This window comes from Chlamydomonas reinhardtii, chromosome 17 (genome assembly GCF_000002595.2).
Source record: "Chlamydomonas reinhardtii strain CC-503 cw92 mt+ chromosome 17, whole genome shotgun sequence".
Taxonomy (NCBI): domain Eukaryota; kingdom Viridiplantae; phylum Chlorophyta; class Chlorophyceae; order Chlamydomonadales; family Chlamydomonadaceae; genus Chlamydomonas; species Chlamydomonas reinhardtii.
In genome coordinates this window covers 1,760,455-1,788,243 of record NC_057020.1, presented here as the reverse complement: position 1 = coordinate 1,788,243, position 27,789 = coordinate 1,760,455, and the positions used below count along the sequence as shown (strand labels likewise).

The window sequence follows — 27,789 nt, the reverse complement described above, 5'->3', positions numbered from 1 at the left end:
CCGTATACAGTTACACAGCATCGTTCACCGTGCACCGTGATAGCTTGCCGTCGGCCTAGACAATTGCCTGCAAAAGTTTTGCCACGCTCTACGAGTCGCGGCCAACTTCCGCCGGCGCCTCACCGCCAGCAAGAGCTTCGCTGCATTTGGAGCACACACAAAGTTGCTGTGCACTTCAGCGGAGGCATCGCGCTTGCGGCGAGCCATTTTCGTAACTGGATTTTTAACTCGGGTTCGACCCTGCCTAATTTCAGCCAACGCCATGGTCTGTCCTATGCGCTTCGTGCTGGTGGCTATTAGCGCCGTGCTTGCTCTGACCGCGGTGGTGCTGAGCAACCGGCCTGAAGGCGAGCCGGGCTCGGCTTCTTCCAAGACCCGAGTGAGTTGGCGACTCGGTGGCATTTGCAAAGAAACTGTTCGTCTTGCCTATACTGCTGGACGCGGACACCCGTTAGTAGACGAGCGGCAATGAAGTTATCCCTTCACGCCCGCTGCGCAGGAGGAGCAGCAAGCCGAGCGAGCAAGGTCGTGGAAAGATGGAATGTACTTCATTCGGGACGCATTCAGTAAGTCAAATGGCGTCGAAAGTGACATCCAGCCTCAGTGCTGCGTGTGCCCGCGTGTGGCCGAACCACCGCGTCGTTTGTGCCGCATCGCCTGACTGCTTGTCCCCTCCCCCGTCCTGCTATGCAGCCGGCAAGTACATCTACACGCAACTTGTGCGCTACCGTGGCGGGGCCCGCGCTGCATAAGCTAGCCTTTGGGTGTGGCATAGCATCGTGCGTCCGTTGAGCGCGTGTCGTGCCGGCCATACGTTGCGTAAAGCTTAACAGCAAAGCAGGTGATTCTTCTATGGGTGTAGAGTTTTCTTGTAGGTGCAGCTATTCATGCCACTATATATACTAGTTTTGTAGGGAGGGAAGGGGTGCAGAAAACGGGCTGGGTTTTCCGTTGACGGTTGGATGCGACGGACGGTCTTGCATATCGCATTTGTATCCTAGTTGAGTTTAACTCTCATGCGCAGTATTTTTGGTCGGTGGCTGAGCCACATGCCCGGGCAGCGGCAAGGCACGAGCAGGGGGGCACGCATAATGGTGGATGACCAAGAGGTGGCCACTTGGGTGTTAGGCTGGGGTGGGGTCAGAGCGGCGCTTGCGTGTCAGTTGAGGGAACCTCGATTGGTTGGATGGGCATAGCAGTGTTTGTTGCGCACGGGCGTGCCTAGCGCAGCCCCTCCAACTCATGTATGGTCGGTATTAAAGAGAGTGCTGTCGGTAAGAATGAGGAGCGTAGTGCTCCATCCAAACACAGCAATGAGTACTGACGTGAATAGCCTTTGCATAAGAGGATTCAAACTCGCCATTGCGAGCTAAGTGATGTACATAGACTTGGCAGCTGATGATGCGTACACACACGCCACGGTGCGCATCCTGGTGGGCATGTTGTTGGGTTTGCTTCAACTGCGCAGGGGTGCCAGGCACCCCTGCAACGGAGCAGCACAGGATGTGATATTTGGCGTCGTAGGGTGGCGGCCGTGGGTGGCGGCTTTCGGCCTGGGCCTCTTCTTTCTACAAGGACAGGACAGCACGCTGGACCTGGCGCACCACCTTGTAATCACACACACGCACATGTTGGGGTCCCTCCAGCCAATACAGCTTGGTCAGTGTCCATGTGAGGCGTCGCAGGCGGCAGCGCAGGGGGGGGGGTACGAACAATAGTTCCAGACCCCACCCCGCAAAACCTCCCGACCCCCCCTGACCGACCGTACCGTGCCGTACACCCCCTAAACCCCATCTGTTTTCTTCCAGGATGGTGTCAAACGACTGCTTTCAGCGAGCTCTATCAGCATGTGAACACGGAAAGTTCGTCGGGCGCATCTTGACCACAGCCATGTTGTCAACATGTTGTGAACATCTTGCGGCCGTTCAGTTGCACCCGTGTAAAGCACGCTTACGAGACTTACCTACGCATGGTACATACACATGCGCTTTCCTCCGGCGCGCAAGCACCGGTCCGCGATTTGTGGCACGTTGTGGTCAGGCGAGACATGTCGCACCCCAACATCCCAACCCATCATGTGTTGACGGGCGGTAGCCCTTCGTCTTCTGGAAGGCTCCTGACGTTTCCCAGCCGTTAAAAGCATCCATTACATGCTCTGGGCAACGGTCTGGGCTTGCCCGGCTGTCTTATGAGGCCCTGATGAAAGTTTCCGGCACACCGTGACGAAACCTTGGGGACCCCGGGGACCTGCGGGGACCGACGACCGACCCTGAACTTTGGGGGCCCATATCTCCGCAATTACTACCCTGATCAAAATTCTGAAAGCGGATTCTGAACGCTCTCGTCAAGCTCTTTCAATTTGAAGGGTGGGGTATGTCTGCGGCATTCTTACCCCCCCCCCCCCCCCTGGGCAGCGCATCACTTGCGCCCGGGCGGCACTGATGGCTGGCATCAGCACCGAGCGCAGTCAGAGCAGTCGGCGCAGCATGTGCCAGCAACCCGCCCCTCCGCCCCAGGGGCCTGTCACGCGGTCGAACCGCAACCCGCACATTCGCACCGCGCGCGAGAGCAATCCATTACAAGGTTGCAAACTGTACCCGAGTCGACGCACCCGAGAGCTGCACGCGCCAGGAGTCTGGATCAACAGCGGCCCGGCAAGCGTGGCGGCACGCATTCGCTACCAGAGCCCCGACCACAGCCCGGCACTCTCTCCCGAAAGCAGTAAGCCAGCAACAGAGCAACCCCGTTACCAACTCCGTTCGTCCTCACTCGCCTCATCAACGCCTTGCATCATACCATACCGTACCATACCTGGGCACCGGTGTTCATTGTACAATTGTACTTGCCTGCCGCGCACCTGTGCCTCTTGGCCTGCAATATCTCAATCTGTCGGTATTGACCCTTGAAAGAGTCTCCACGCCAACATCAGAGCTTCGAACCCTATCTCGCGACACAAGCTAGATGCCAATCCTCAACACATGTACGCTATTGGTTTTGCCTTCACGCACGGCTTGCCTATGTTGTACAACCTCAAACTCTGCAGTCGTCACATTAAAATGAATATGTCGACGTTGCCACCATCTTGGCCCTGCACGGGAAGCAGCAGCCAGCACCAGGCCGGCTGTGTCTGCACTTCTGCAGCTGGCCGAACGCCAACAGCCTTGCCCAAGAGCCCAGCTGCTACTTATGTAGTTTCTGCTGCTCCAGCTAGAGCTACTGCTATTGGTGCTGCTGCTGCCGCGGGGCGGTTGAGGGCGCCGGCTGTATGTCGCCACCGGGGCGCGCACACCTGCATCCGGGCATGCAGGAAGCGGGGGTCGGGCACAATGAACCGGTGCCCGCGGGGATCGGCGTGCAAGCGCCGGCATGTGTGCTGTGCTTAAGCTTGCTGGCCGAGCGCTTGTCGCGCGGCGCCCCCCTGCCCCAACCTCCCTTACTTTAACGCTCGCAACAACACAGGGACACGCCCTCACGCCGCCAGCCCTTTCCGACCTGACACCCCGTCCATCCCGGGTCGGCCCCACCCCACAACAGGACAGGCACGCTGGCACGTGGCGCTCACCTGGCGCACATGACCACGCCCGTGGGGAAGCGGTAAAACACCTTGGCCCCCAGCGGCCGCTGACAGCCCCGACACACCGTCTCCTCAGCCACCACCACCCGGGCCGTCTGTGGGGAGCAGGGCGAGACCGATGGGTGAGACCGAGAGTTGGGTTGGGGGGTATACAGGAATGCTTTCAGTGGTCGGACCAGAGGTGTCGCTCGGAGGGTGTTGCGCCGGCCACATCGACGGGGCCGTACTGGCCCTGATATGTACAAAGCGCGATATCAAGCCGCCTCCCACACCAGTCTCCTTTCTCAATGCGATACACATACACAAATACATACACAGCCGTAGCCGGGCTTAATTTGCCACACAGGCGTAGACGCACCTGCAGGTGTGCCAGCTCCGCTCGCAGCGCCAGGTTCTGAGCCCGGTGCAGCGCCCGCAACACCTGTGGACACACGCCGGGCGCCAGGTGTGCACTCGCGTGTACACGACAGCAGCAGAAGAGGCGGCGGCCGGAGAGGTAGCGGCCGACTTCAGGCACCATACCTCGCAGCCAAAGGCCTACCCCCTCATTTCCTTCCCCTCCCTTCCCCTCCTTGCTCTCCTCCCCCTCCTCGCCCTCCCCTACCCCCTGCCGCACCTGCCCCTGCCGCCGCCGGTGCTGCACCGAGCCCACCATGCGCGCCAGGGTGTCGGCGGCCAGGTGCAGCGGCATGTCGTCGCCCAGGGCCGCCAGCACACGCAGCGGCGCCAGGGCGGCGCCCTCAGCCGCCAGCACGCGGCAGGCGGCGGCGTAGTCGGGCTGGCGGGCGGGCGAGCCGGGGGGCGGCCTGGCGGAGGGCGGGGCCGCGTGTGGAGGGGTGAGGTGGGCGGGGGGGAGAGGGAGAGGTGTGTGTGTGTGTGGGGGGGGGGGGGGATGCGGTGGAGGGGCGCGGTGGCGGGTGAAGGTTGGAAGGGGGGGAGGGAAGTGGGAGGTTGGGGTGGGGCCGGGCGTACACGGGTATGAAAAGCAGCAGACCTGACACGGCGGCAGACCTAAATCCGTCAGCGCCATGCGCACGCCGCCATCAACTCGCCCGCACACACACTCGCCTGAGCAGCAGGTCCAGCAGTGTGAACCAGCCCTCCTCGCCACACCTGCAACACGCGGGGGCCAGAGGGCGGGAGCACTGGGGCCGTGGGGCTTTGGGCATCTGTGCAGCCGTGAGCGCGGAGCACACAGCATTCCAGGCTACCCGCCCGGCTATGCGCAGCTCGTGTGTATAATCTTCCAGCGCCAACCCGCCTCAAGCGCCTCAAGCCTCTCACTGTGCCCGCGCCCGTGCCCCTGCCCCTGCCCGTGCCAATCCGCCCACGTACCCCTGTGTACGCCCATGTACCCATGTGTGCCCCTGCTTAACCCTGCGTACCCCTGTACCACTACCGCCCAAGCTCGCCGCCCCCTCCCCCACCCCACCCACCTGGCCCGGCAGTAGCAGATGGCGGCGTCCACGTCCCGCAGCCCCAGCGCCAGCCCCGCCAGCGCCGAGCCCTGGTCGCCCAGCCGCGCCGCCAGCTGCACGCACTCGCGCTGCAGCAGCGCCGCAGCCGAGCACACCCCGGCAGGGGCACGGGGGGCAGCCCGAGCACTCGGCTCGGGGGCTGCGGCGCTACGGACCGCCTGTCGGCGACGGTGTGTGGGCGGTGGACGGCGAGGTAAAGGCGAGGGAAAGGCGAGGTAAAGGCGAGGTAAAGGCCAGGGAAATGCGACGGGATGGGATTTTGACTGGTGCGGGCGGCGCCACGTCAGCACACCGCCCCGCCTACCGCTGCAATCATAAAAACCCGGTTAAGCTCTGCTTCCCCCCTCGTCCATGACGAATACCCGAGGTCAGGCACATCTATCCCTCCCCTCCCCTCAACTCCATTCCCCCGCCGTACCTGCAGCACCAAGTCGGCGTCGTACATTCCGCTTTCGTACAGGTGGTGCTGCAGTACGGCACGCAGACCCGGCACGCCCCCGATTCCCCGGCCATCCCCGCCTGCCGACAGCGCCCGCAGCAGCGCCAGGCTGTTGCCGCCGCTGCTACTGCCACTGCCATTGCCAACTCCACGGTTAGCCGTGGCTACAGCCGACGCGGCGGAAGCCGTGGGCACCGGAGGAGGGTCTGAACAGCCGCCGGCGGCGATGACGGCAGCGCGGATAGCTAACGCCAGCTGCCGCGCCGCCGCCGGTGCGGGGATTGCGCCAATGGTCGCGAGCCACGCCAGCTCCGACGTTGCCGGTGTGCTGCCACTGCCGCTGGTGCCGCTGACAGCGCTGGGGTTGTTATTGCTACTGCCTCCCGCCGCCGCGCCCGCGGCGCCGCCGGACAGGCGCCCACTGCCCAGTGTCGGGAGGGCACCAGCGGCGGCGGCGGCTGCCGGCGTGTCGACGCCGCGTGGGCGGCCCGGCGTGTGGGCGGTGTGCGGGCTGTGCCCATGCGCTTGCGCGTGCAGGTGAGCTGCTGCGTGATGCCCATGTGCATGTGCATGTCCGCGCACAGGTGACCGAGCCGCCGCCGCCGCCGCCGCCACGTCACCGCTGTGCCCGCCGCCAGCCGCCGGCACGCGCCCACCAGGCAGCGGCGGCAGGGGCGGCGCCAGCTCCGGCTGCTGCTGCCAGGCACTCAGCGCCGCCGCCGCCACGTCCTGGGCCGCCGCCCGCTGAAAGGGACTGGTACTGCCGCCGCCAGCCCCAGCCCCAGCTGCACCGGATGCTGCTACAGCCAAAGCGCACGCCTGCTGCTGGTGCTGCTGTAGCAGGGGCGGGGGCTGTAGCAGCTGTAGCAGTGCCGCAATGCATTCCACCAGCTCCAGGGCCAGCTCCGTGTGGAGGGAGGGATCCAGGTGCCAGGCCGGCGGCGCCGCATCCCGCTCGCCAGCGCCCGCTGACGCCGCAGCAGTAGCACCGCCCTCGCCGTCCCCAACTGTAGCCGTCTCATCCTCATCGCCGCCGCCGGCGTCGGAAACCTCCACGAGCACACCGGAGCCCACGCTGCCGCCGGAAGGCGCCCTCCTCACCGGCTGTAGCGACTGCTGCTGCTGCTGCTGCTGCTGGGGTGGTGGCGGCGGCGGGGTGTAGACGAGGTGGTGTAGGTACTGCCAGCGCACGCCATCGGCCCGGCCCTGCAGCAGCGCCAGCACCTCGGCCACCGGCAGCGGCCGGCTGCGGAGCACGTGCAGCGCCTGCGAGTCCCCGAGGAGACGAAAAGGCTTATAAGAACGTGAAGACAGGAAAAACGTGATATGAGACTACAGTAATGTGAGCATCGAGCAAAGATAGAAATACGATACGCGCAAAGCATAATGTTGGTAGCGTAACAGGACGAGACAAACAGCTGTTCGCATGGACTGACCCAGTCTGGCGCTGCCGACAGCAGCCAAGGAAGCTTGGACAGGCACAGTAGCGGCGGCGTGCGCTCGGGAGCCGCCATCAGCGCCGCCGCTGACGCCGCGGCCACTGCCGCCGCCGCCGCCGACCAGTGCCCTCCATTGCCGTCGCCACCGCCCGGACTGCCGCCGTCAGCCCCGACTGCGGCTGGCGCGACCAGCGGGGCTGGCTCCCTTGCCTCCTGTGCCGCTGTAGCCGTCATTGCCGCGGCGGCTGTCGCCACCGCTCCGGACGTGCTGCGAGACTCCTGCGATGCCCCGCCCCGCCGCAATCACGCCCGGGGGTCACGCGGTCACACATGCACACACATGGCAGGCGGTAGCAACCTGGCAGCTGGCTTCACCAAGTCTGACATGGCGCATGTCCAAACAAGCATGCAATGGGTTGTGATCCCGTGGTAACGGGGCCCCAACCGCATCCGCCTCCACGCTACACGGTACCCCGCGCTCGCACGCACGGCCCATACACACACGGCACTCACCGACACCTCCCCCAGCGACAGCCGCTGCCACAGCTCCAACGCCTGCGCTGCCGCACCCCGTGCCGCCCGCAGCAGCGCCAGCGCGTGCCAGCGTCCCGCCCCCTCCAGGGCCGCCACGAGAACCGCATCCCGCGCCGACACGTGCGCTGGCGGCGGCGCCGCCGCCGCCTCCGCAGCCATATCCGCTTCCCAGGCTACTGCCGCTGCTGCTGCCGCTGCCGCCGACGGCCGGACTGCCGCCGCCGCTCTGCCTGCCGCCCCCACGCCACCAGTGACTGTGCCACTAGCACCAGTACTCCCGGACCCAGCCGTACTTGCAGCCGCGCTTGCAGCCGCGGGCGAGGTCGTGGCGGCTGTAGCTGCGCTGCTGAGGAATGCCTCCAGTGCGGCTGTGTGGCCGGTGTCGATGAGCAGGTGTGCCAGCAGGGCGTCCACGCCCTCCAGCAGCACCACACCTGGCAGCCGCCGGGCCTGCGCGTGCGCATGTGAGGATAGCACGAGTTCAGCGGGTCAGAGGGTCAGAGGGTCGACAACATGCGTTTGAAGGAAACGATACGCACGTGCCCGCGTGCTCTCCCTCACACGCACGCACGCACGCACGCACACAAACGCATTTACACATTCACACACGCATGCACACATCCCCTCAGCATGCAGCTCCAACCCACCCGCATTAGGTATGCAGCAATGTGGCGCTTGGCGTCTGTCGCCAGTGCCGCCAGTGCTGCACCCGCGCCCGTGACCCCGCCCTCGCTGCCCGCCGCCGACGCAGCCGCCGCCTGCGCGGCCGCCGCCGCCGCCGCCAGCGCCCCCTGCTGTGCCTGCTGGTGGGGGCCGCTGTGGTGGTGTGCTGCGGGCGCGGCGCCGCGGTGCAGGGAGGCGGGCGGCGAGGGCGCGATGGGCGAGGGGGCGAGCTGCGGGCTGGAGCCGGTGGAGTCCCGCAGCTCCAAGAAGTCCTCACACAGCCGGTCCAGGCCTGCGGAGCAGCACAGGTGGAGCGGGGCGGGGCGGCGTGGCAGAAGGCGGCATGAGTAGGGTGGCAGGAGTGGCGGCGGGAGTGGAGGGGTGGAGGGATGGCAGGAGTGGAGGGGTGGCAGGAGAGGAGGGGTGGCAGGGCGCGGGCGGCAGGGAGGCATAGGGGGGCGGGTGGCTGACTTCGTGCGGCAAGGGGCAGGCAGCAGGGGTAGGCGGCCATTGGGCGGGCAGCAGGGGCAGTGCGGCGGTGTGGTGCGGTGTGGTGCGGTGCACCTGCAACGCTGCCTCACACGGCCACTCACTGTGCAGGTGGCCGTGCAGTCCCCAGTAGTGCCGCACAGGCGCAGCCGCCAGCCAGCGCCCACACACCTGAGGCAGGGCAGGACAGGAGCAGGAGCAGGAGCAGGAGGTAGTGGTGATGATGGTGGTGGTGGTGGTGGTGGTGGTGGTGGTGGTGGTGGTGGTGGTGGTGGTGGTGGTGGTGATGGTGGTGGTGGTGGTGATCGTGGTGCCGGCGTGAGCAGAGGCACGTGCGAGTCAGGCAAAACCCTTCACCTCCGCCTCTGCTCTCGGAGCTCGGAACCCGCTGCTGCGACCGCTGCGCTCCATCTTTGCATGCCCCTCGCCTCTCTCACCCACGCCCACATCCACCCCCACCACGCGCGCCCATCGCCTTGCCTCCACTGCCCTGTGTCGCTGTGTGCTCCCCAGCGACTGCGCACCCACCCACCTGTGGAAACAGCGGCATGAGCTGTGCGGGCTGGAAGGCGGCCGGCCCCACCTCCTCCAGCGCGGACAGCGCGTCCTCACAACGCAGCTCCTGAGGGCGGTGAACGGGATTGTAGACTCACGGGGAGGGGAAACAAGCGGATGGGCAGGGGCGGGGAGACAAGGACTAGCGGGTCAAGTGGCGGGCCAGGCGCGCCGTGTGGCAGGTGGTGTGGCAGGTGGCAGGCGGCCACAGAGGTGGCGGCGCCGTGCCGCCCAGCCCGATCACCAGTCCGGCCCAAAGCCCACACGCCAAGGGCCACAGCTACGCAAGCCACGGCTCTCCCCGTGCCCATTCCCACTCCGCTTCGCTCCGCCCCGCGCCCCCCGCCCTCCCGCTTCCAGGCCCAACAACCCCGCCACCCAGGGCCCCCCGCCTTCCCCAACCCGCCGCCCACCGCCCTCCACCCCTATTGAGACCTACTTCGTTGCGCTCGGACAGATACCCCCCCCCAGTGTATCCTGTACGATTTTTCAACCATCTTTGCTACCCCCTCACCTGCATCATGAGCAGCCCCGCCTGTGCCAGTGCGCCGTCCGCCCAGTCCTCCCCCGCGCGGCGGCAGGCGCGTATGAGCGCCAGGGCCGCGTCAAAGCGCTTGCGTTTGAGCAGCTCGCGAGCCTGCAGCCCCGGAGGGCACAGGAGGACACAGCAGGTGGACACAGCTGTCGGGACCTCCAGCTGCCTGACCCAAACATTTCCAGACATCCAGACGTCCGACATGTTGGCACTTTGCAACACACGACGCGTAGACCACACGCCCGTGCACAAAGCAACCAAGCAACCTCCCGCAAACGCGCACACGCACACGCACACGCACACACACACACACACACACACACACACACACGCACAAATCCTTCACACGCTCACACACACACACGCACTTCCCCACAGCCCCGCCGCCCACCTGCACGTCCGCCGCCACGGGCTGCAGCACCAGCACGGCGGCACTCGTGGCCAGAGCCACGGCGCCGCCGCCCGCCGCGTCCTCCGCCGCCGGCAGCTGCCCCGCCGCCGCCACCCAGGGGTCGTCGTGCGCCCAGAAGATGCGCTGCACCGGCTGCGAGCTGGCCCTGTACAGATAAGGCACAGCGTGAGCCGTCGTGCTTGGATGGAGGGGTTTGAGGAGAGGTATGCATGACACAAAGTTGTAAATGGGCGTGCAGTTGGTGCATGTGTATGCCGTGTGTGGCTGTGGGTGCCGTGTGTGCACGGGGCAGGAGGAGGTGGGCGCAAGGAAGGGGACGCGGGCAGAGCTTGCCCCGTGCCGTGGCCGCAACCGTTACAAGCTCGCACATGGCCCTGAGGAGCACACGCACACGGACACGCTCACATACCCGTTTTTCCCCTGTACCGGTACACACACACACACACACACACACACACACACACACACACACACACGCGCACACACACGCACCTGTCGTACACCACCACCCCCTCCCCGTCCGTGACTGCCACAAGGAAGGGCCCGCTGGTGGCCAGTGCCAGCGGCGCCTCCGCACCACCACCTCCTGCTCCCCCTCCTCCTCCTCCTCCTCCAGGGCTGCCGGCACCGCCAGCCCCGCCGCCGCCGCCTCCGCCGCCGAGCAAAATGGGCTCGCTCCCTGGCACCGCCACGCCCGACCCTTCCGTCAGCAGCAACAGCGAGTCCGCAAACAGCAGCGCCCCCTGCGCCGCCGCCGCTGCAGCCGCCGCAGCCGACGCGGAAGACGTGGCTGTAGTCGCAGCCCCGCCACTGCCGGGGCCGGCGGTGCTACTGCCGGGCCCTGCGCCCCAAGGCGCGGCCGCCATGCGCGGTCGGCGGCAGTTGTGGTCTGCGATGAGGCTGTAGCGGCCGCCCGGCTGCAGCAGGCTGTAGCTGGTGGCGGTCTGCAGGAACAGGCTGCTGCCCACCCACACCACAGCGCTGGCCACCTCGGTCAACGTCACCTGCAGGTGCCGCCACGTCCAGTCGAGTGCTTGAGTGTGAGCGTGTGGGTGGTTCGGTCACAGCAGGGTGGCCTCAGGAAGGTTGTGCCGCAAGGCACCGGGGTCGCGTGGGGCGACCGTGGGGGACTCAAACCAACCCCCCCATACACGTTCGCTGAGCCGAGAGGCTGGCGGTCAGGAATATCCATTCAGGAGTGTGTTCATGCAATGTCGCGGTGACGAGATAACGTCTGGAACCCCTTTTTACATACACACACACACATCGGGAAATTCGTAGCGTTTTTCAACACACACCCCTACCAGCCCTTGCACCCTGCCGTCCAACCAGCCGGTAACCCCCGTCCCGCCCCGCCCCTCCCCGCCCCGTCCTCTCGGCCCGCACCTGCGCCAGCAACGTCACGGCCTGCTTGTCCGCCGGCGCGAACTCGCCCACCGACGGCGCCACCGAGTACACAAGCAGCGTGGCGGGAGACGTGATGCTCTTCACCGCCACCGCCAGGCGTGTGGGCCGCGGCGGGGGCGGCCCCGCCGTCGCCGGCGTCACCGGCAGCGGCGCGGGCTTGCCGGCGGTGGCAGCTGTAACCAGGCGCTGCCGAGAGGCGGCGGCGGAGCTGGCGGTGGCAGCGGCGGCCGCGGCCGCCGCAGCCGCGGCGGGCCCTGGGTCCGCGGCCATGGCAGTTGCGGAGCGCACGCCCGAGAGGGGCGTGAGGGCCCACGTGTCGTACGCGGCCACGGAGGCGGTGCCGTCCTCGCAGAGGATGGCGAGGCGGGCGGCGGTGGGCATACAGGCCAGGGTTTTGACCGGCTGCTTTGACACGCGCTTCTCTGCCACAAGGCGGGTGTAGGAAGACGAGGTGGAGGATCCGAGGGCCGGGGCGCCTGCACCCCCGCCCGCGGATGCGCCCTGGTAGCTGCCCGAGTCGCTGACGTGCGGCTGTTTGAGACTGATCTGGTGCTCCTCCACATGGCCGCTCGCCAGGCCCAGAAAGATGCGCCCCGCGCCTGTATCAAGCGCGAGCGCGGTGATGCGCCGAGCTGCATCGGTCGTGCGGTGCTTGAGGAGGGGGGTAAAGGTGAAAGCAGTTCTTCCCCCTGTGTTCTCTTGCATTTTTGGAGCTTTCCGGGGCTTATTCAAGCGGCAGACGACAAGGAGTGTTGCACTCTTCTGCGGGTGTGCCTAATTCAACAAAGTATTGGCATTTTCTCTGCTTGTATTGCATGCGTTTGATGGAATAAAGCAGTTACCTATTTAAAACAGGCGCATAGGGCCCGGAAGCGGAATCGTCTTGATGGGTGTGGCCTGGTCTGCATTTCTTACGCAAGGCGGTTGCAGACATAATTTTCCTAAACATAAAAGCTCATTGAAGAAGCTTTCATACAAGGAAATGCCATCAGGCAAGTCGCTTCACGCAGCTCCCTGTGCCACCTGCGCTTGAGCCCGCTTTTGGTTTGCGCAGGCTTTCGGTTAGACACGGACGGCTGGACGAAGGAGTTCGATGAATGCAAGCAGCTAGCACAGGCAAGTCGGACAGGGCGGGAGGCCGTCGGAGGGCGTGCAGGTGATGTCAAGGGGCGTGTAGGAGTCGCGACTTCTCGACTGGCGCTTCACGCCCACGACTCTTCCGCATGCAGGAGACGCTACAACTGATACAAGAGCGCAATTTGCGCCACCCTAATGGCGGGCCAGAGGCGTCCCGCTTGTCAGCAGCGGCCCGGAAAAAACTGGGCACGCTCGGTGTGCAGCTCGACAAGCTCTTGCGGTGGCTGGACAGCCCAGAGGCCGACTCCCTGTAAGCATCATTGCGTCAGTGCCACCTAGAGCCATCAACAAACGTGCTTAGTCCAAAGGGCTGGGGGCAGCATGGCGGTGCAGGGGTACGAGCGACATTGCGCGGGGAGCGGGGTAGGGGCTGACACGACCACACGCCATGCCACGGCCAAAGCCACGGCCTTCATCCCCTGCCAGCCTGCAGCAAACCCCGTTGGCACCTCACACACGAATCCCCACTGCCCTTTTGCAACTTGTTGCAGCTCTGAGCCGGAAAAGAACCGGCGGCGGGACCTGATCCACGACCTGCGCGGCCGGCGGGAGGGCATGCAGATGAGCATCAAGCGGAGCACGGGCGCAGCAGACAGGTGCGTGCGCGCTGACGGATGGGATGTGAATTACGCACCTCGCATTCCTACGCTACGTCACAAACGCTACCACCAGTGGTCGTATCCACAGCTCAGGGCTCGTTTATGTCTCTCACCTCCCGACGCACCACCACCACCCCACCACCATCACCAACACCTCCTCGCCAACACCACTTGCAGGGACGCGCTGTTCAGCGGCGCCGGCCCCAGCAGCGGCCCGCTGCCGCCCCGCGAGACGGAGGCCACTGCCGAGCTGGACAACCGCGGGCTGCTGGGTCTGCAGCAGGCGGTGATGCGGCGGCAGGATGAGGAGCTGGCGGCCATGGAGAAGACCGTGGCCAGCACCAAGGTGGGGCGAGGGAGGAGGCAGGAGGGAGGAGGCAGGAGGGAGGAGGGAGGAGGGAGGAGGCAGTGCATTCCATACCCAACTACACTCAGACCGAGGGGGATGAATGGGGTTGGTGTGCGGTAACCGTGCTCACACACGCACGGGTGTTTCCTTCCCTTATGTTTGCTAACACACACGCACGCGCGTGCGTCTGTGTGCACTTACACAAACACCATGCCTTTGTCTCACAGCCACGCCCATGCCCACCGTAGCTCCACTTTGCGCGCGCGCACGCACACACATGCACACGAACGCACACACATGCACACGAACGCACACACACACACACTCTCTCTGTCGGCGGGCTTCGTTTTGTTGTTTGTTAACACACACTCTCTCTCCTCGCAGCACATCGCACTGGCCATCGGCGAGGAGGTGGACCTTCAGACGCGGCTGCTGGACGACCTGGCGGACGACGTGGATGTGACGCAGAGCCGCCTCAAGGCCGCCACAGCCAAGGTGAAGCAGCTCATGCGCGACAGCGGCAACTGCAGGCTGGGCGTGTGCGTGTTCATTCTCATTGTGACGCTGGTGGTGGTGATCATTCTCACCGTCAAGCTGGCGCGGTTCCTGTAGGTGGGGAGTGAGGATGCTGGGGCTGGAGGCAGGGTTTGGTTGTGGTGGTGTTTGAGTGGTTTTGGTGTGGGGGGGTTGCTGGTTGGGCTGTGGCTGGATGGGCTGCGGCTGGGTGGCCTCGTGGCGTGGCATGGCGTGGCGTGTGTGGTTTTCGCGGTTGGAGCAGGCGCGTGTGGCATGTACGGTATTGTTAGTGTTGTTCAGTCAGGCATGTCCTGGCGCGCTTGACTTGCTTGTATTTGGCGCAGGTGGCCTAAATTGTAGGCGGTGAGGCTGGTTCGTGGTTGTAGTGGAAGTTTGGAGACGTAGGGAGGAGCGCCACGGAGGAACTGCCTCTTGCGGGCAACGCGTGGACGCGCAGAGTACCCGGCCCACAGGCCACAGCCGGCTTCTGGACAAGGGCATGGGGGCCCAGTGTACGGTATGGCACCATGGAGATGTCGAGGAGGCTTTCGACAACAGTTGTGAGCTTTGCCCAAGGGAGTTGAGTGGGCGAGTGGCGATGGGGTTGGCAATGGGGATGCGGCTATGGCCCGAACGCCTTTCGTGCTCCAGTGCGAGTAGTACACCAGTTGTTCCGACGGTTGGTGACGCACCGAAGCGCCGCGCCGTCGTGGAGGCATGAGGGTCTTGAACAATATGATCCCTGTCTTAACATGTGCAGATGGAGCATGCAGGATGTGCTGAGAATAGACACGCTGTGGACAATTCGCAAGAACATGTCTTGGATCCTGGTTGCCCACATGTTGAAGCATAGGGAAGCAATCAAGTACACGTGCGTTTACGAAGTTGAAGGCAGTGGGAGCCAAAGCGGCGCAAACTGGCATCTCATGGTTACTCAGGCATCGGCGTGGTAACGAAGGACCCCCTAAAAATTCGCGTCCAGTTGCGCATCTAGCGAGCACTACCGCCACTCAATAATGCATAAATAAACACGCAGTGTTGCTGTAGTCCCGTTCTCTTCGAGTATTGGCTGCTGAACTGAGATGGGCCGACTAAATTGCGCGGCTGTTGCCTGCGCGCTGGGGCTGCTCGTTGCAGCTGCCGTTGCGCCGATCGACGCAGGTCGCACCGGACCCGAACTCAGCAAGGCCGCCCGTCGACGCCTCGCCACGTACCTAACCTTGGGGGGTTCGACTCGCCAGCTGCAGAACGAGAAGACTCTCAACTCGGTCAACACGCCGCTGGGGAGCACGTGCAACCAGAAGATGACACAGATGAACATCTCTGCCTTCTCGGTGAGGGCGGGGCTGCAAATGGAGTTGTGCACGCGCCTGAGTGGTTTCCTTGCGTACCAGCCCCCTCCCACAACCGCATTTCCACACGGCCACACCACTCGTATTCCAACCCCACCCACAAAGGCACAAACCCTCCCCACATCGCACGTGAATTCCCCACCCATTTCACGCTTACGATGCCCTGCTGCTCCCAGACCCAAAATCCCATATCCTTTCAACACTTCCGTACGTGCAATTTACCACAATAAATACCTTGTATCATTGACTTCTACCGCAGTTCTACCGCGGCTCCAACGAGCTCTACTATCGCGACCTGGCCAACCAGTCCATCATCACCGGCTCGGCCTTCTACGGCGCCACCGCCAGCCCCTGGATCCAGGGCGACATGCACCTGCAGAACGCGGTGCGTGCAGCTGAGGGGCAGGGCGTGGGGGCAGGGCGTGGGGGCAGGGCGTGGGGGCAGAATGGGGGCCAGGGCGTTGGAGCAGGGCAGGGCGTGGGGGCAGGGCGGAGGGCGGCGGATTGCTAACCTGGGCACACCTGGGCCAAGCGCTAGCAAGGAGCGGGCCAAGGGGTTGGGGCACAGCCATGGCCGTAGTGTGTGAGGGTTCCAGGTTTTACACAGGGCGCTGCGCCGATCGCGCACGTTGGGGCATACGCGTGGGGCATACGGTGTCAGACAATTCTCATAGGCATCAGCTTGATTCCTGCTGTTCCCGATTGAATGTCCGCATACCGCGTACATCACGTCAACTCCTGCACCTCTCTTGGCCGCAGGGCACCTTCGACATTGACACTGGCAAGGTGCGTGTGAGGGCTGTGTCTCACTGAGTGTGCGAGTACGAGGCAGCGAGCCGCCGCCCAACCAAAGGATGCAACCATCACCAGTCGTGGTGGTGGCGGACGAGGTGGAATGGAGAAAGAAGCAGCGGGGGTCAGGGCGGCGGGGTGCGGGGTGAGGATAGGCGCCATGGCTGGATTGGCCGCACACGTGTACCCACACCCGCGATGCCAAACATTACAGTATGGCGCGGGGTGTTTTGCTTTCAGCTGCTTGGCCTGGAACCGGTGTACAAAACTTTACTCACACACCCGCCCCGCCAACCGCCCACGCCCAGGTCATCTACGACCTCAACGACTTTGACGAGTCCTTTGTCGCCAACTTCCTGTACGACATGTACCGCATGGCCACCTCCATAGTGCTGGTGGCCTGGGAGAACAACCTGTCCAACTCGACGGTGAGTTAAACTACAGTAATTCGTGGCGCAAAAGGATATGCAGCGCCCTGGCATTTGCATTAGACGGCCAGGAGAATCCTCACCTACGCACCTCTGCCTGCCTCAGCGTCGTGGCCCTGAGCGGCGCTCCCTACGGTTTGACCACGCAGGCGACGTCGTGTGTCCGCTCCTTTGTCAACTTCTACTGCGACCAGGTAAACACACGGGGTGGGCATCGGGGCACAGCTATAAGAAGCGGCTGTTGCCAAGGCTGCACACAAGCGTGCCCCCCTAGCTTGGTTTGGTTTAGTTGGGCTGGTATTTACAAACACCCCTCGCCACACACACATGGAAAGGTAATTTCTCAGTCCCTTCTCGCCTGTCTCTGTGCAGGTGGTCAAGTTCTACTCGGGCACTGCCTCCAGCTCGGACGTGCTCACCAGTGCCAACACCTACGGCCGCATCGACGACCTAATCCTGGGGGCCGAGGTGTCAGATACACGCAAGGTGCGTTGCGCTCACGCGGGTCTGGGGGGGGGGGGCTGGCGCACCAAACACAAAAACATACACAGGTTCAGGGTGTCGACCCCTTGCCCTTAGGCTTTCCTGCGCGTGTCCTGTGTAGTTCCTTTCCCCTGTGGTCTCCAACACACACACACACACACACACACACACACACACACATGCGTGGCCGGCCTTGCCTGCTTCCCTTCCTCCAACCCACAACACTACGCACAAACTTGCTCCCCGCCCTCCCTGCAGAAAATGCTGGACTCTTGGTCGTATGTGGTGAGCGGCACGCGCACCTTCGACCTGACCAACCCCGACCTGGCGGCCGTCAACGCCACCGAGCGCTCCGCCATCACCGCAGCCATGGCCGCCTACTACACCAACACCGTCACCAAGGCCGGCCTGCAGGTGGGGACGTAGGGGAGCACGAGGAGGAGGCGTCGTTACAGGCAGAGGCGGGTGATGTGCGCACGTGGCCTCAGGCGATCACGCGTTGTAGCCGCAGTTGCATTGGGGCTTGGAAAACTACACACCGCGCCCGCACGCCCGCACGCCCGCACAGTGCTGGCCCTCTCGCCGTGTGCTTCTCTGACACACCACTGCTATCACCACCGCCTCCCCTCCTCCTGCAGGGCAATGGGACCTATTTCGCCGTACAGGATATCGCGCGCCGCCTCAACGCCGGCACCGGCTCCCTAGGCAAGCCCAGGTGCGGCAGTGGGGGTGGGCGCATGCAGCGGCGTGACGGAGCAAGTCCAGGCCGGGGCTTGCACTGCAAGTCACGGGGTTAACGACCAGGCCGTGGCGTGGCGGAGTTAGCCTAGGCCGGGGCATCACGGGCATGCAGGTCAAGGCTCGGGGCTAGGTACCACGGGCAGCCCGATGACCAACCCCGGCAGCAAGCCCCCGTCCCAAGTGCCAAGGGCAGCAATAAGGCGGGCTGCCTGTCAGTTGCCGCTCAGCCCGCAACCCGACACACACACACACACACACACACACACACACACACACATAATGCATGCCACATCTTAACGGGGCACGTGCATGCTACATCCTGCTATCCTACGCCTTACGTGTGCATGTGCGCATGATGTGTGGCACCACGTGTGCTCAGGTATTACGTCATGGTGGAGGGCGCCACCACCGACGCCGCCGATGACCGCATCCTGGACGTCAAGCTGCAGTCCAAGCCCTCCGTTTACCCCTACCTCACCGCCACTCAGAAGGCCGCAGTGGACGGACCGCTCGGCGGCAACGACGCGGCGCGCGCCGTGCGCGCCTACAAGCAGCTCATCTACAAGTGAGCCTCATTGACAAGGCTGCGATGATTGGTGATTGCGACTTTGCGGCCCTTGCCAGCGGACTGTCCCAGACAGTACACAGGTTGGGTATATCGTTGATACACGCCCAATGCCATGACCCCCCTCCCGCCCTTCGGCATACCGAGGATAGACGGGTTCTGATGAAAGCCGGCTGCCTCAAGGGCCATCGACTGAGCGCTCGTTAAGCGCACGCTGGCAGGGCCTGGGGAGGCTGTCGCCCTCATCCTGTCGCCCCGTCAGCCCCTCGCCTCCACATCCTCTGCTGCCTCCTGTCTCACTTTCTCGTCCCCTCGCCCGCTCGCGCTCTGGCAGGGCCGACAACCACCTGGGCTGGATGAGCTTCCTGGGCGGCAACTACAGTGTGCGCGAGCGCTCGCCCTTCAAGGAGAGCCTGGACACCTCAGGCGTGGACCTGTCGTCACTCACCAACCTAGCGGAGCAGTGGGGCGTGATGCTGGCCAACGCACACTGCCGCTCCGACGGGTGAGAGGCCGCTGGTCTGCTGTGGGCGGGTGAAACTGTTGGGTGGGTGCTTGACGTGGCGCAAGGGCGGGCGTCCGGTGGGAGTGACGGGAGGACGCCGGTTGCCCAACTGAGGCGCACCGGTTGCCGAACACATGCCCCATAACTCCCCAAGCCCAAACACACACGCGGCTTGCTGCCGCAATCCTGCTGCCGCAGTGGCTCGTACGGCACGCCAACCAGCTTCGAGACAGTGGCTCGCAACCTATTCGCGGGGCAGCAGGACGCCTTCAAGGCGGAGGTGGCGGACTTTGCGCTGCGCTACGCCAGCCAGGTGCGTGCGTGCGGGTTCGCGGGGTGCTGCGCGGCATGCGTTGAGGCGGTGCTGGCCGTGAGTTGTAGCTGGCGCAGTACCAGGCACTGCCAAACGGTAACTGGGCTGTGGAGCGAGTGTGGGGGGGGTGTAACTACCAGCCCAATCTAAACCAAACCAAGCTAAAACGAGCGGAGCACAAGGGGGGCTACAACGGGGTCTCTGAAAGCCAGGCGTAGGGCAGGCATGATTGTGCCTTTCTGTTTGAGGGAAGGATGGGGAGCGCGTGACCCGAGACACAAGCCACCGCACCCAGGCACTCTAGGCTGCCCGCGTGTTGCCCTTTCATCCCCCCAACCCTAACTACCAAGTGCCAACTGCTCTCTCCTGCCCCCACCCTCGCGCTCAGGTGTACACGGATTTCTCCCTCTTCCGGACGTCTCTGTCCCAGAACAAGCTTTGCGTGTAAAGGACCGAGGTGCATGACGGCATTAGAGCATCACGCACTCAGCCGGGCTTACATGTTCTGAATTCGGGATTAATAATCAGTGTGGCCGTGTGCCAGACAACTCGGAAGGCCTCCCCTTTTTCATTGACAACACTGCATAGCGATGCAGTTATCGAAGCCCCGGACGTGACCCGTCGAATGATCTAGCGTAATACAGTACTGTATATAGAGCGGGAATGCGGGAGCTTGCTCCTGTTGAGCAGGGGCGCCGGCAAGCGCACTGTGTGGGGTGTCGGGGTCTGTGCCCGTGTGCCGCATGGGAGCATGGCATTATGGCATGGACTGCTGCATGGTGCAGGCTGGTATTGCGGGACAGGTTGTCGGAGTGCGGTGTGCTGTCAGGGCTTGCGGCAAGCCGGCAACCCATTTGTGCAGAGAGTGTGCGGCGTCGAATGTTCAGGCTGTGAGGCTACAGACGCAGCACACATGCCATAAGTGGCCAGCACGGGTGTTGAGGTTTCAAACTGACCTCTCAAGTCTTTAGTTACAGAAAGTACTCTAACGGTAAGGAGAGCCCTGTGCACTGCACCAGTGGTTCTGTGGTTGCTGCTGTAAAATGTTGTTAAAGCCCGCGAAGGGCAGCCGTCCAGGTGCAGCGGGAAGTTGGTTTGGAATGCGGAGCCAAATCAGGTAACATGACCATGACTATCACCACACGTCATCCTGCAGGCCCTGACAGGCTGACACGCAGCACCTTGGGGGTGGGTATCCCACGGGCCAATGCGTCCTTAGTCAGCTACCTCAATGCAAACGCAACCCTCATCCGCAGCACACGCGACTTGACTGCCGCACGCGTACACCGCCGCTCAACCTCTCCTGATTGGCGCACCAATCCCATCTTTACGACCTTTACGAAGGCACGATCCAATAGCGCATGATAGAAGCCCCGCGTCGCCCGTTCTGTCCAATCAAACAGGTCCATGTCGGACACAGCCCACACCGAATCCCGTGTTCCCAGGCCGCACCCTGCATCCGCTGGCCCTGCCGTCCGCGGGGCTTGACCACCGTCGACTTCGCCGCTCCCACTACTCCCGCACTCGCTACTCCCGCCGCTCCTGCTGCGTGCATCGCCGCCGCTCCTGCTCCTCTTGCCACTGTGGCAGCCTCCGCTTCCGCCGCTGCTCACACCGCTGCTGCTGCCCGCGCCCTCCCCCTCCTCTCCTCCCGGCTCATCCGCTTTTTGCGCCGCCGCCGCCGCCGCCTACTTGGCCACCATGGCGTACACGCTGGCGAAGCAGCGCATGGCGGCCTGGCTGAACAGCTGCAGCATGAACTTGACGCCGTTGGCGCCGCCCGGGAAGTACGACAGCAGGTAGTACAGCAGCGCAACCACCTGCGGGTGCATGAGAGGCAGGAGTGGCATGAGAGGCGAGGGTGGGAGAGTGCAGGGCAGGAGAGGAAAGCGGCCAGAAGCGCAGGGGCAGCGCACGGGGGTAGCAGCAGTGTCATTGCTCTGGGGAGCACTGTCCCCGACACCCGGACGCCGTGACAGTGGGCGGCGGCGTGCCTCGCCAGCCGACTAGGACATACGCACGCTCCCACCCCTGCACGCTCCTGCTTGACCCAGTTACAATGCAGCCCCGCCCCGCCGGTTCCTTCACGTGCTGGACCCCACGCCGCCCGCACCTGCAGCCCCGAGCACAGCAGTGAAAGCAGGTAGGAGCGCATCACCAGCGCCGCATACAGCGTGGCCAGGACACTGCCGATGTAGCCTGAAAGAGGTAAGGAGAAGCAGGGGTTTTCAGGTGGCAGGTTGCGAGTGGGCCAGGGCGGTTGTTTTTAGGGCAGTCCCCAGAGGGCACGAGGCCGTCGCACGAAGGGGGTGATTGCGGCTGGGCGTGTGCAAGGCTGGTTTGGCGCTGGGACTTGGGACACGCGCCGCCGCGCTCACCTAGTGAATACGGCAGGCGTTCCGCCGACATCATGTGCGTGAGCTGCTGTTTGAAGCCACGAAGCTGGATGAATCCGGACATGATGCAAAGGCACCCCAGCGTGAAGCTCAGGGCGAACTGCGGCACAGTCGGGGAAGGGGGCACAGCGGGGGTCGGCAGGCTGCGAGGGCACCTCAACGACTCCTTAATTCATATGCAATGAGAGCCCCTGGTCACATTCGTCCCCACCTTGGAGGGCGCCAGGATGATAACAGGCAAGAAGAGCATGAATGCGAGGAGCAGGAAGACGCCTCCCGCGGCCAAGAAGCAGAAAAAATACACCAGCTGTTGGCTGCTGGGTATGCTGCACGTGCAAAGCAAAGGGGCTTGAACGGGTGTAGCCCGGCGAGCAATCGCTCCAGCTCCGTTTTACCTGAACGCTTCTCCCGACGCGACGGCATTTACGCCACCTTGAACGCCAGAAGATATCGTGGTAAAAGATTGGGACAGGAATCCCGTGAACTTAGCGCCTGTTTGCTCTGCAGATTGGAACAGTTGCGACGTCGAGGTCGCGGAAGTGCTGGCTGCGCTGCCAGCTTCTACATCCGTAGTCGAGCTGTAGGTGTTCCAGTCGGCTAACAGCGACGGTTGGGCCGGCTGTGTGCTGGCTTGACCGCCCCCGAAGAGTTTGGATAGGCTCTCCATACCTCTGTAACGTGCACTGAGTAATAGATGGTATGCGCAAGGTTGGGATGATTAGAAATAGCGTGGGGGGCGCGGGGGAGGTACGTTGGTTGCAGGGGGAGGGGGCTGCATTAGGCCAGAGGCACAACCCGTACTCCCTTAGCCCCCCTTTGGCCAGGTCGGTAGCACGTTGCGAACGACAGGCGACCCACTGCCACCGCGCGTACTTGCACAAATTGACCTTGCTACTCTCCACACTCCATATATGCTCTGTGCTTGCCCGTCACACCGCTCCCTCGCTGGCACGCCCCCTCTCCCGGCTCCTTAATAGGCTCCGAGGGCGTGGAGAGGCCTCGCCCCACATCACCCCTGCCCACTGCCACGCCGTGTCAACCAAGTGATGGTGGTGTTGAGAAACACCGAGTTTGTTGATGAATGCAAGTCGATAGGACGAGTCGCTTAGGCGGTCTCCTCGCCCTTGCCGCCCTTGGTCTTCTTGGGCAGCAGCACGGCGTGGATGTTGGGCAGCACACCGCCCGAGGCGATCGTCACCTCGCCCAGCAGCTTGCCCAGCTCCTCATCATTGCGGATGGCCAGCTGGATGTGGCGGGGCACGATACGGTTCTTCTTGTTGTCGCGGGCGGCGTTGCCGGCCAGCTCTAGCACCTCAGCGGTCAGGTACTCCAGCACAGCGGCCAGGTACACGGGCGCGCCGGCACCGATGCGCTCGGCGTACTTGCCCTTCTTCAGGTAGCGCGCAATGCGGCCCACAGGGAACTGCAGGCCGGCCTTGGCGCTGCGGCTCACGGCCTTCTTGCCAGAGGTCTTGCCCTTGCCGCGACCAGCCATCGTATCGAGTTGGGGGTTCTTGAAGAACGAGGTGAAGAGGTTTGAATGTGAGTGTTGTGAGCGTTGTAATTATATCGCTAGCGTCCCTGTGGTTATATGCAGCAGGCCCGAAAACGAGGCGCCTCGCCCTGGCCAGCCGGTCAACGCAGTCAACGCTTCCCGGCGGTTGGGTCAAACAACCGCTCTCCTCGCCCTGGCCACCCCGCGACCAGCCGAGCTTCCTCATAAGCTGCCTGTTCCCGCATGTATTTCCTCAAACCCAAGTACTCCATTACATTTCAATTCTCTCAACTCTCAAATCTAAACAAAATGGCCCCCAAGAAGGACGAGAAGCCCGCGACCGCCGAGGCTGGCGCCGAGGCCCCTGCCAAGGCTGAGGCCAAGCCCAAGGCCGAGAAGGCCGGCAAGAAGGCCAAGAAGGAGCCTGCCAAGAAGGCCGCCAAGGAGCCCAAGGGCGACGGCGAGAAGAAGGATAAGAAGAAGAAGAAGAGCGCCGTGGAGACCTACAAGCTGTACATCTACAAGGTGCTCAAGCAGGTGCACCCCGACACCGGCATCAGCAGCAAGGCCATGTCCATCATGAACAGCTTCATCAACGACATCTTTGAGAAGGTGGCCACTGAGGCCTCCAAGCTGAGCCGCTACAACAAGAAGCCCACCGTGACCTCCCGCGAGATCCAGACCGCGGTGCGCCTGGTGCTGCCCGGCGAGCTGGCCAAGCACGCGGTGTCGGAGGGCACCAAGGCCGTGACCAAGTTCACCTCGGGCTAAACGCCCTCTGGATGGAGTCTGGATGGACACCTGGACACATACCCCAAAACAAAACTCGGTGTTTCTCAACACCACCTTCACACGCCTGGAACGGGGTGGGGAAAGCGGCTGGGGAGCCGGGCCATCTGTATTGACCTGATGGGCTGCTGATGTGATCTCGCTGTATGCAACATCAGGGTGCCGTGCCTCGGGGCGGCATTCATGCCATGCACCATGTGTCAGGCGGTTCCACGTTTGTTGGGGGCTCCTGGGATCTTAAGGGGCCCGGGAGTCTACGGGGATCTACCATAGCGTGTTGGCGTGCACTGTAAACGGCAACAGCAGTGCAGGTCAAGGGGTCCCCATCGCCCACTCGTCCCCACGCCAAAGGTCGGAGCGGAATGGCGGACCCAAACGCGTTTGTGGCCCACATGTGTTCTGCCGCATTCATCTGTGTGCGGGGCGCCCGATCTACACCTGAGTCGGTGTGGCTCGAGCCCACAGACTGTATCTATGCCGTTGATAGATTTTGAGTGCGGACTGCCAGGGATGCCCAGTGGGCTCCTTTGCAATCAGAGTGGGTCTCACTTCTCCTGGGTGCACAGGATGCCGTGATACTTGCTGGCACCGGGGGGCAACATGCCCGCACAGGCGATTGGGGCCCAGTGCACTCAGCAGAGCAGCCCGCATGGCTAAACGTGGCAGGGGCACCTAAACCCGTCAAGGCAGGGAGGAGCAGGCATACGAGAAGCATAAGCCCGACACTGAGGTGGTGTTGAGAAACACCGAGTTTGTTTGGGGGTCCTGGCACGCCGCGCAGGCCCCGCTTCCCGCGGACAAGGGAAGACGTGGCAGATACAGCGTGCGCAGGGTATAGGAGCCGCTTAGCCACCGAAGCCGTACAGGGTGCGGCCCTGGCGCTTGAGCGCGTAGACCACGTCCATGGCGGTCACGGTCTTGCGGCGAGCGTGCTCGGTGTAGGTGACCGAGTCGCGGATGACGTTCTCCAGGAAGGTCTTCAGCACCGTGCGGGTCTCCTCGTAGATGAGGCCGCTGATACGCTTCACACCGCCACGGCGAGCCAGACGGCGGATAGCGGGCTTCGTGATGCCCTGGATGTTGTCGCGGAGCACCTTGCGATGGCGCTTGGCGCCGCCCTTGCCCAGGCCCTTGCCGCCCTTGCCACGTCCGGACATGTTTGCTGGTAGGTTGAGGAAAGAAGTAACGGAAGTGGAAACGTGAGTAAAATTGAATTTGTTGTTGAGGCCGTGGGCGGTTATGAGGAGCAGCACTCGGGGCAAGGCAGGATCCAGGTCAACGGACCCAGGTGAGGCGTTGACCAGACGTTGAACCGGCCGAGTGCCGGTCAACGCCTCAGCCTGGCCATTGACCAGTCGGCGCCCTTTTAACCAAGGAAAGTCTCATATTAAACCCAAAAGTAACTCGCATCTTCAGATTACTTCTGTAAAGTTCCATCAAAATGGCCCGCACCAAGCAGACCGCTCGCAAGTCCACCGGTGGCAAGGCGCCCCGCAAGCAGCTGGCCACTAAGGCCGCTCGTAAGACCCCCGCCACGGGCGGCGTGAAGAAGCCTCATCGCTACCGCCCCGGTACCGTGGCGCTGCGTGAGATCCGCAAGTACCAGAAGTCGACTGAGCTGCTCATCCGCAAGCTGCCGTTCCAGCGCCTGGTCCGTGAGATTGCCCAGGACTTCAAGACCGACCTGCGCTTCCAGAGCCAGGCCGTGCTGGCGCTGCAGGAGGCCGCTGAGGCCTACCTGGTGGGCCTGTTCGAGGACACCAACCTGTGCGCCATCCACGCCAAGCGTGTGACCATCATGCCCAAGGACATCCAGCTGGCCCGCCGCATCCGTGGCGAGCGTGCCTAAGCGTCCTGGCCTCTGCGCTGCCCGCTGGCGTCTCACCGTTGTTTCGGGCGTGACGGTAGCGGGAGGCGCAACCAAAAAACTCGGTGTTTCTCAACACCACCTTATCCTTCGTGGTCTGGGCGGGCGAGATGGGGAACACTAGCCACTCAAGTTTTGGGAACCACGGGGAACCCCTGGCTGCGTGTCTGACGAACTGGGAGGGTGACGTGCTGCTGGTAGGCAGATGTACCTGGCCGTGAAGCATGCGTTGATCCTCTTTCCATGCTCACACGTGCATCCTGTTTTGGGAGCCGGGCCATTCTGTATTGACCTGATCGGCGCTGATGTGATCATGCTCTATGCAACATCAGGGTGCCGTGCCTGGGGCTGCATCCATGCCATGCACCATGTGTCAGGCGGTTGGATGTTTGTTGGGCCTCCTGGAGTCCTGGGTTTGTCAGGGCGCGGGAGTCTACGGGGATCCGCCAAGAAGTATGTACCATAATGTACTGGCGTGCACTGTGAACGACAACAGTAGTGCAGGTCACGGGGATGCCCATCACCGAAGTCGTCCCGCCAGGCCCCGGGCTCTCTGCTGCTAGGGTGCCTGCGGCTGGATTCGCTGAGCGCGGCTGACTGGCGGCATTTGGAGTAGATAGCATACCGTACGGTCAAATGCGAATTGGGGGGCACCGTCCACTGCTGCGGGGTTTGCGTCCACCTTATGGGAAACATACAAGCTTGGCTAACAGGTGGACGTTCAGCGCTGTCTACTTCCCCGGTGCCGACTCGATGAAATCCCTATAGACTCTAGATTGCATTGGTTACAAGAGGGACCTGCTGACGCAGTTCACGAGCCAGTGACGTGGAGAACGAACACCCTGCTCTGGACCCCAGGGGCGTGCCGCCTGCAGCGCCGTCGGCCTACTCTAGCTCTAGTAGGCCTACGCTTGCTCCCATAGACTCTCCTATAGACTCTAGGTCCTCCACGCTCTCTGTCGCACCTCTAGAGTCTGAACCCTACAGGCCTACACTGCTTCTCATCGCACAATCAACACCACAACCCGGAGCACCCCTGATGCCCTGACCATAGCCTTGTGTGGGCGGAACGCCCCAAGATCCAGACGGGATGAGAGGCACGGCGGTGGCGCCGTTAAGCCACCATTCCCACCAACACGCCCAGTGTTCTGGCCAGTTGTTATTGCTTACAGCATGCATAATCCCTATTCGAGACAGGGCTGGGCCCTACTTATGCCTCTCGTTAACGTTCTTCCGTCTCCGACCTCACATCCCGTCTGGATCTTGGGGGCGTTCCGCCCACACCTTGACCTGTGGCCAGGGTGTGCTGCGTCACAGCGTGCTGGGTGGGCTGTACGCGTGGTAGACGGTGTCGTGACTTTCAGACTTCGGCACAAAATTTGTTGCGCGCAACCGCCATCACTGGCAGGACTCGCAGGCTACGCCTTGATCTGCACGGTGCCCGTGCAGCAGACCGTCGGGCTGGGGCCAGGTGTCGTGCCGCCAGCCCCCGCCCCCCGGGCTCTCTGCTGCTAGGGCGTCTGCGGCTGGGGACACGAGCAGCTCTGGCGGCGGGCAAGAGCGCCCGCTGCCGAACGTACAGCAGGCGGCCGGGCTTTCGGCCGCGGCACACGACACGTACCATGGTCGCCTGCCTGCAAGTGCGCTGCGCCTCTGCTTCGCGCATGTGGCGTGCGGTGTGTATGTGTCTGGTGCTATTGCCTGGCCGGGCGCGCGAAGCGTGAGGAATGCGCGTCAGCAAACTACCAGCCTGCCAGCAAGTCAACGATGTCTCGCTACAGTAACTCCGGCGTTATACCAGCCACGCAATCTTGCCTTAGCGTTGCAGTTTGAATGCTGGGGTCTGGGAAAACGCTGCACACTACGGTACGGGACTACGACAACCTGCTTACCCTGTCCCATCGCGCCCATCACACCCCCGTTTTGGATACACTCTC

General features: G+C 63.3%; 9 protein-coding genes across 9 annotated transcripts; 5 read left to right on the top strand and 4 right to left on the bottom strand.

Moving 5' to 3' along the window:
- CHLRE_17g709450v5 (uncharacterized protein) lies at positions 1 to 1,626 on the top strand. Its single transcript, XM_001691486.2, has 3 exons — positions 1 to 379; positions 500 to 566; positions 694 to 1,626. Exons 1-3 carry the CDS (start codon positions 263 to 265, stop codon positions 750 to 752), a joined length of 243 nt encoding a protein of 80 aa, XP_001691538.1. The 5' UTR covers positions 1 to 262; the 3' UTR covers positions 753 to 1,626.
- A 938-nt stretch (positions 1,627 to 2,564) lies between these two features.
- CHLRE_17g709400v5 (uncharacterized protein) lies at positions 2,565 to 12,300 on the bottom strand. Its single transcript, XM_043072049.1, has 16 exons — positions 11,505 to 12,300; positions 10,611 to 11,122; positions 10,098 to 10,263; positions 9,686 to 9,808; positions 9,149 to 9,238; positions 8,721 to 8,787; positions 8,112 to 8,419; positions 7,444 to 7,914; positions 6,928 to 7,209; positions 5,471 to 6,757; positions 5,011 to 5,210; positions 4,643 to 4,687; positions 4,191 to 4,380; positions 3,933 to 3,995; positions 3,563 to 3,669; positions 2,565 to 3,289 (listed from the first exon to the last, which is right to left on the bottom strand). The coding sequence occupies exons 1-16, from the start codon at positions 12,228 to 12,230 to the stop codon at positions 3,220 to 3,222; spliced, it is 4,707 nt and encodes a 1,568-aa protein (XP_042914508.1). The 5' UTR covers positions 12,231 to 12,300; the 3' UTR covers positions 2,565 to 3,219.
- Positions 12,301 to 12,400: 100 nt separating this feature from the next.
- Positions 12,401 to 15,086, top strand: CHLRE_17g709350v5 (uncharacterized protein). Its single transcript, XM_001691487.2, has 6 exons — positions 12,401 to 12,517; positions 12,580 to 12,641; positions 12,755 to 12,912; positions 13,154 to 13,258; positions 13,439 to 13,607; positions 13,995 to 15,086. The coding sequence occupies exons 1-6, from the start codon at positions 12,508 to 12,510 to the stop codon at positions 14,220 to 14,222; spliced, it is 732 nt and encodes a 243-aa protein (XP_001691539.1). The 5' UTR covers positions 12,401 to 12,507; the 3' UTR covers positions 14,223 to 15,086.
- Positions 15,087 to 15,140: 54 nt separating this feature from the next.
- Positions 15,141 to 20,256, top strand: CHLRE_17g709300v5 (uncharacterized protein). The gene is made up of 12 exons (XM_001691488.2): positions 15,141 to 15,460; positions 15,738 to 15,863; positions 16,238 to 16,264; positions 16,579 to 16,698; positions 16,848 to 16,892; positions 17,071 to 17,184; positions 17,440 to 17,595; positions 17,820 to 17,896; positions 18,302 to 18,487; positions 18,822 to 18,992; positions 19,191 to 19,305; positions 19,694 to 20,256. The coding sequence occupies exons 1-12, from the start codon at positions 15,209 to 15,211 to the stop codon at positions 19,751 to 19,753; spliced, it is 1,449 nt and encodes a 482-aa protein (XP_001691540.1). The 5' UTR covers positions 15,141 to 15,208; the 3' UTR covers positions 19,754 to 20,256.
- An 8-nt stretch (positions 20,257 to 20,264) lies between these two features.
- CHLRE_17g709250v5 (uncharacterized protein) lies at positions 20,265 to 22,420 on the bottom strand. The gene is made up of 5 exons (XM_001691635.2): positions 22,097 to 22,420; positions 21,913 to 22,027; positions 21,684 to 21,801; positions 21,419 to 21,504; positions 20,265 to 21,125 (listed from the first exon to the last, which is right to left on the bottom strand). Exons 1-5 carry the CDS (start codon positions 22,366 to 22,368, stop codon positions 20,994 to 20,996), a joined length of 723 nt encoding a protein of 240 aa, XP_001691687.1. The 5' UTR covers positions 22,369 to 22,420; the 3' UTR covers positions 20,265 to 20,993.
- A 58-nt stretch (positions 22,421 to 22,478) lies between these two features.
- On the bottom strand, positions 22,479 to 23,230 carry CHLRE_17g709200v5 (uncharacterized protein). Its single transcript, XM_001690670.2, has one exon. It carries the CDS (start codon positions 23,194 to 23,196, stop codon positions 22,807 to 22,809), a length of 390 nt encoding a protein of 129 aa, XP_001690722.1. The 5' UTR covers positions 23,197 to 23,230; the 3' UTR covers positions 22,479 to 22,806.
- Positions 23,231 to 23,450: 220 nt separating this feature from the next.
- On the top strand, positions 23,451 to 24,290 carry CHLRE_17g709150v5 (uncharacterized protein). Its single transcript, XM_001691489.2, has one exon. It carries the CDS (start codon positions 23,506 to 23,508, stop codon positions 23,965 to 23,967), a length of 462 nt encoding a protein of 153 aa, XP_001691541.1. The 5' UTR covers positions 23,451 to 23,505; the 3' UTR covers positions 23,968 to 24,290.
- Positions 24,291 to 24,688: 398 nt separating this feature from the next.
- On the bottom strand, positions 24,689 to 25,180 carry CHLRE_17g709100v5 (uncharacterized protein). The gene has a single exon (XM_001690669.2). It carries the CDS (start codon positions 25,140 to 25,142, stop codon positions 24,831 to 24,833), a length of 312 nt encoding a protein of 103 aa, XP_001690721.1. The 5' UTR covers positions 25,143 to 25,180; the 3' UTR covers positions 24,689 to 24,830.
- Positions 25,181 to 25,280: 100 nt separating this feature from the next.
- Positions 25,281 to 26,386, top strand: CHLRE_17g709050v5 (uncharacterized protein). The gene has a single exon (XM_001690671.2). The coding sequence runs from the start codon at positions 25,427 to 25,429 to the stop codon at positions 25,832 to 25,834; it is 408 nt and encodes a 135-aa protein (XP_001690723.1). The 5' UTR covers positions 25,281 to 25,426; the 3' UTR covers positions 25,835 to 26,386.
- Positions 26,387 to 27,789: the final 1,403 nt, after the last annotated feature.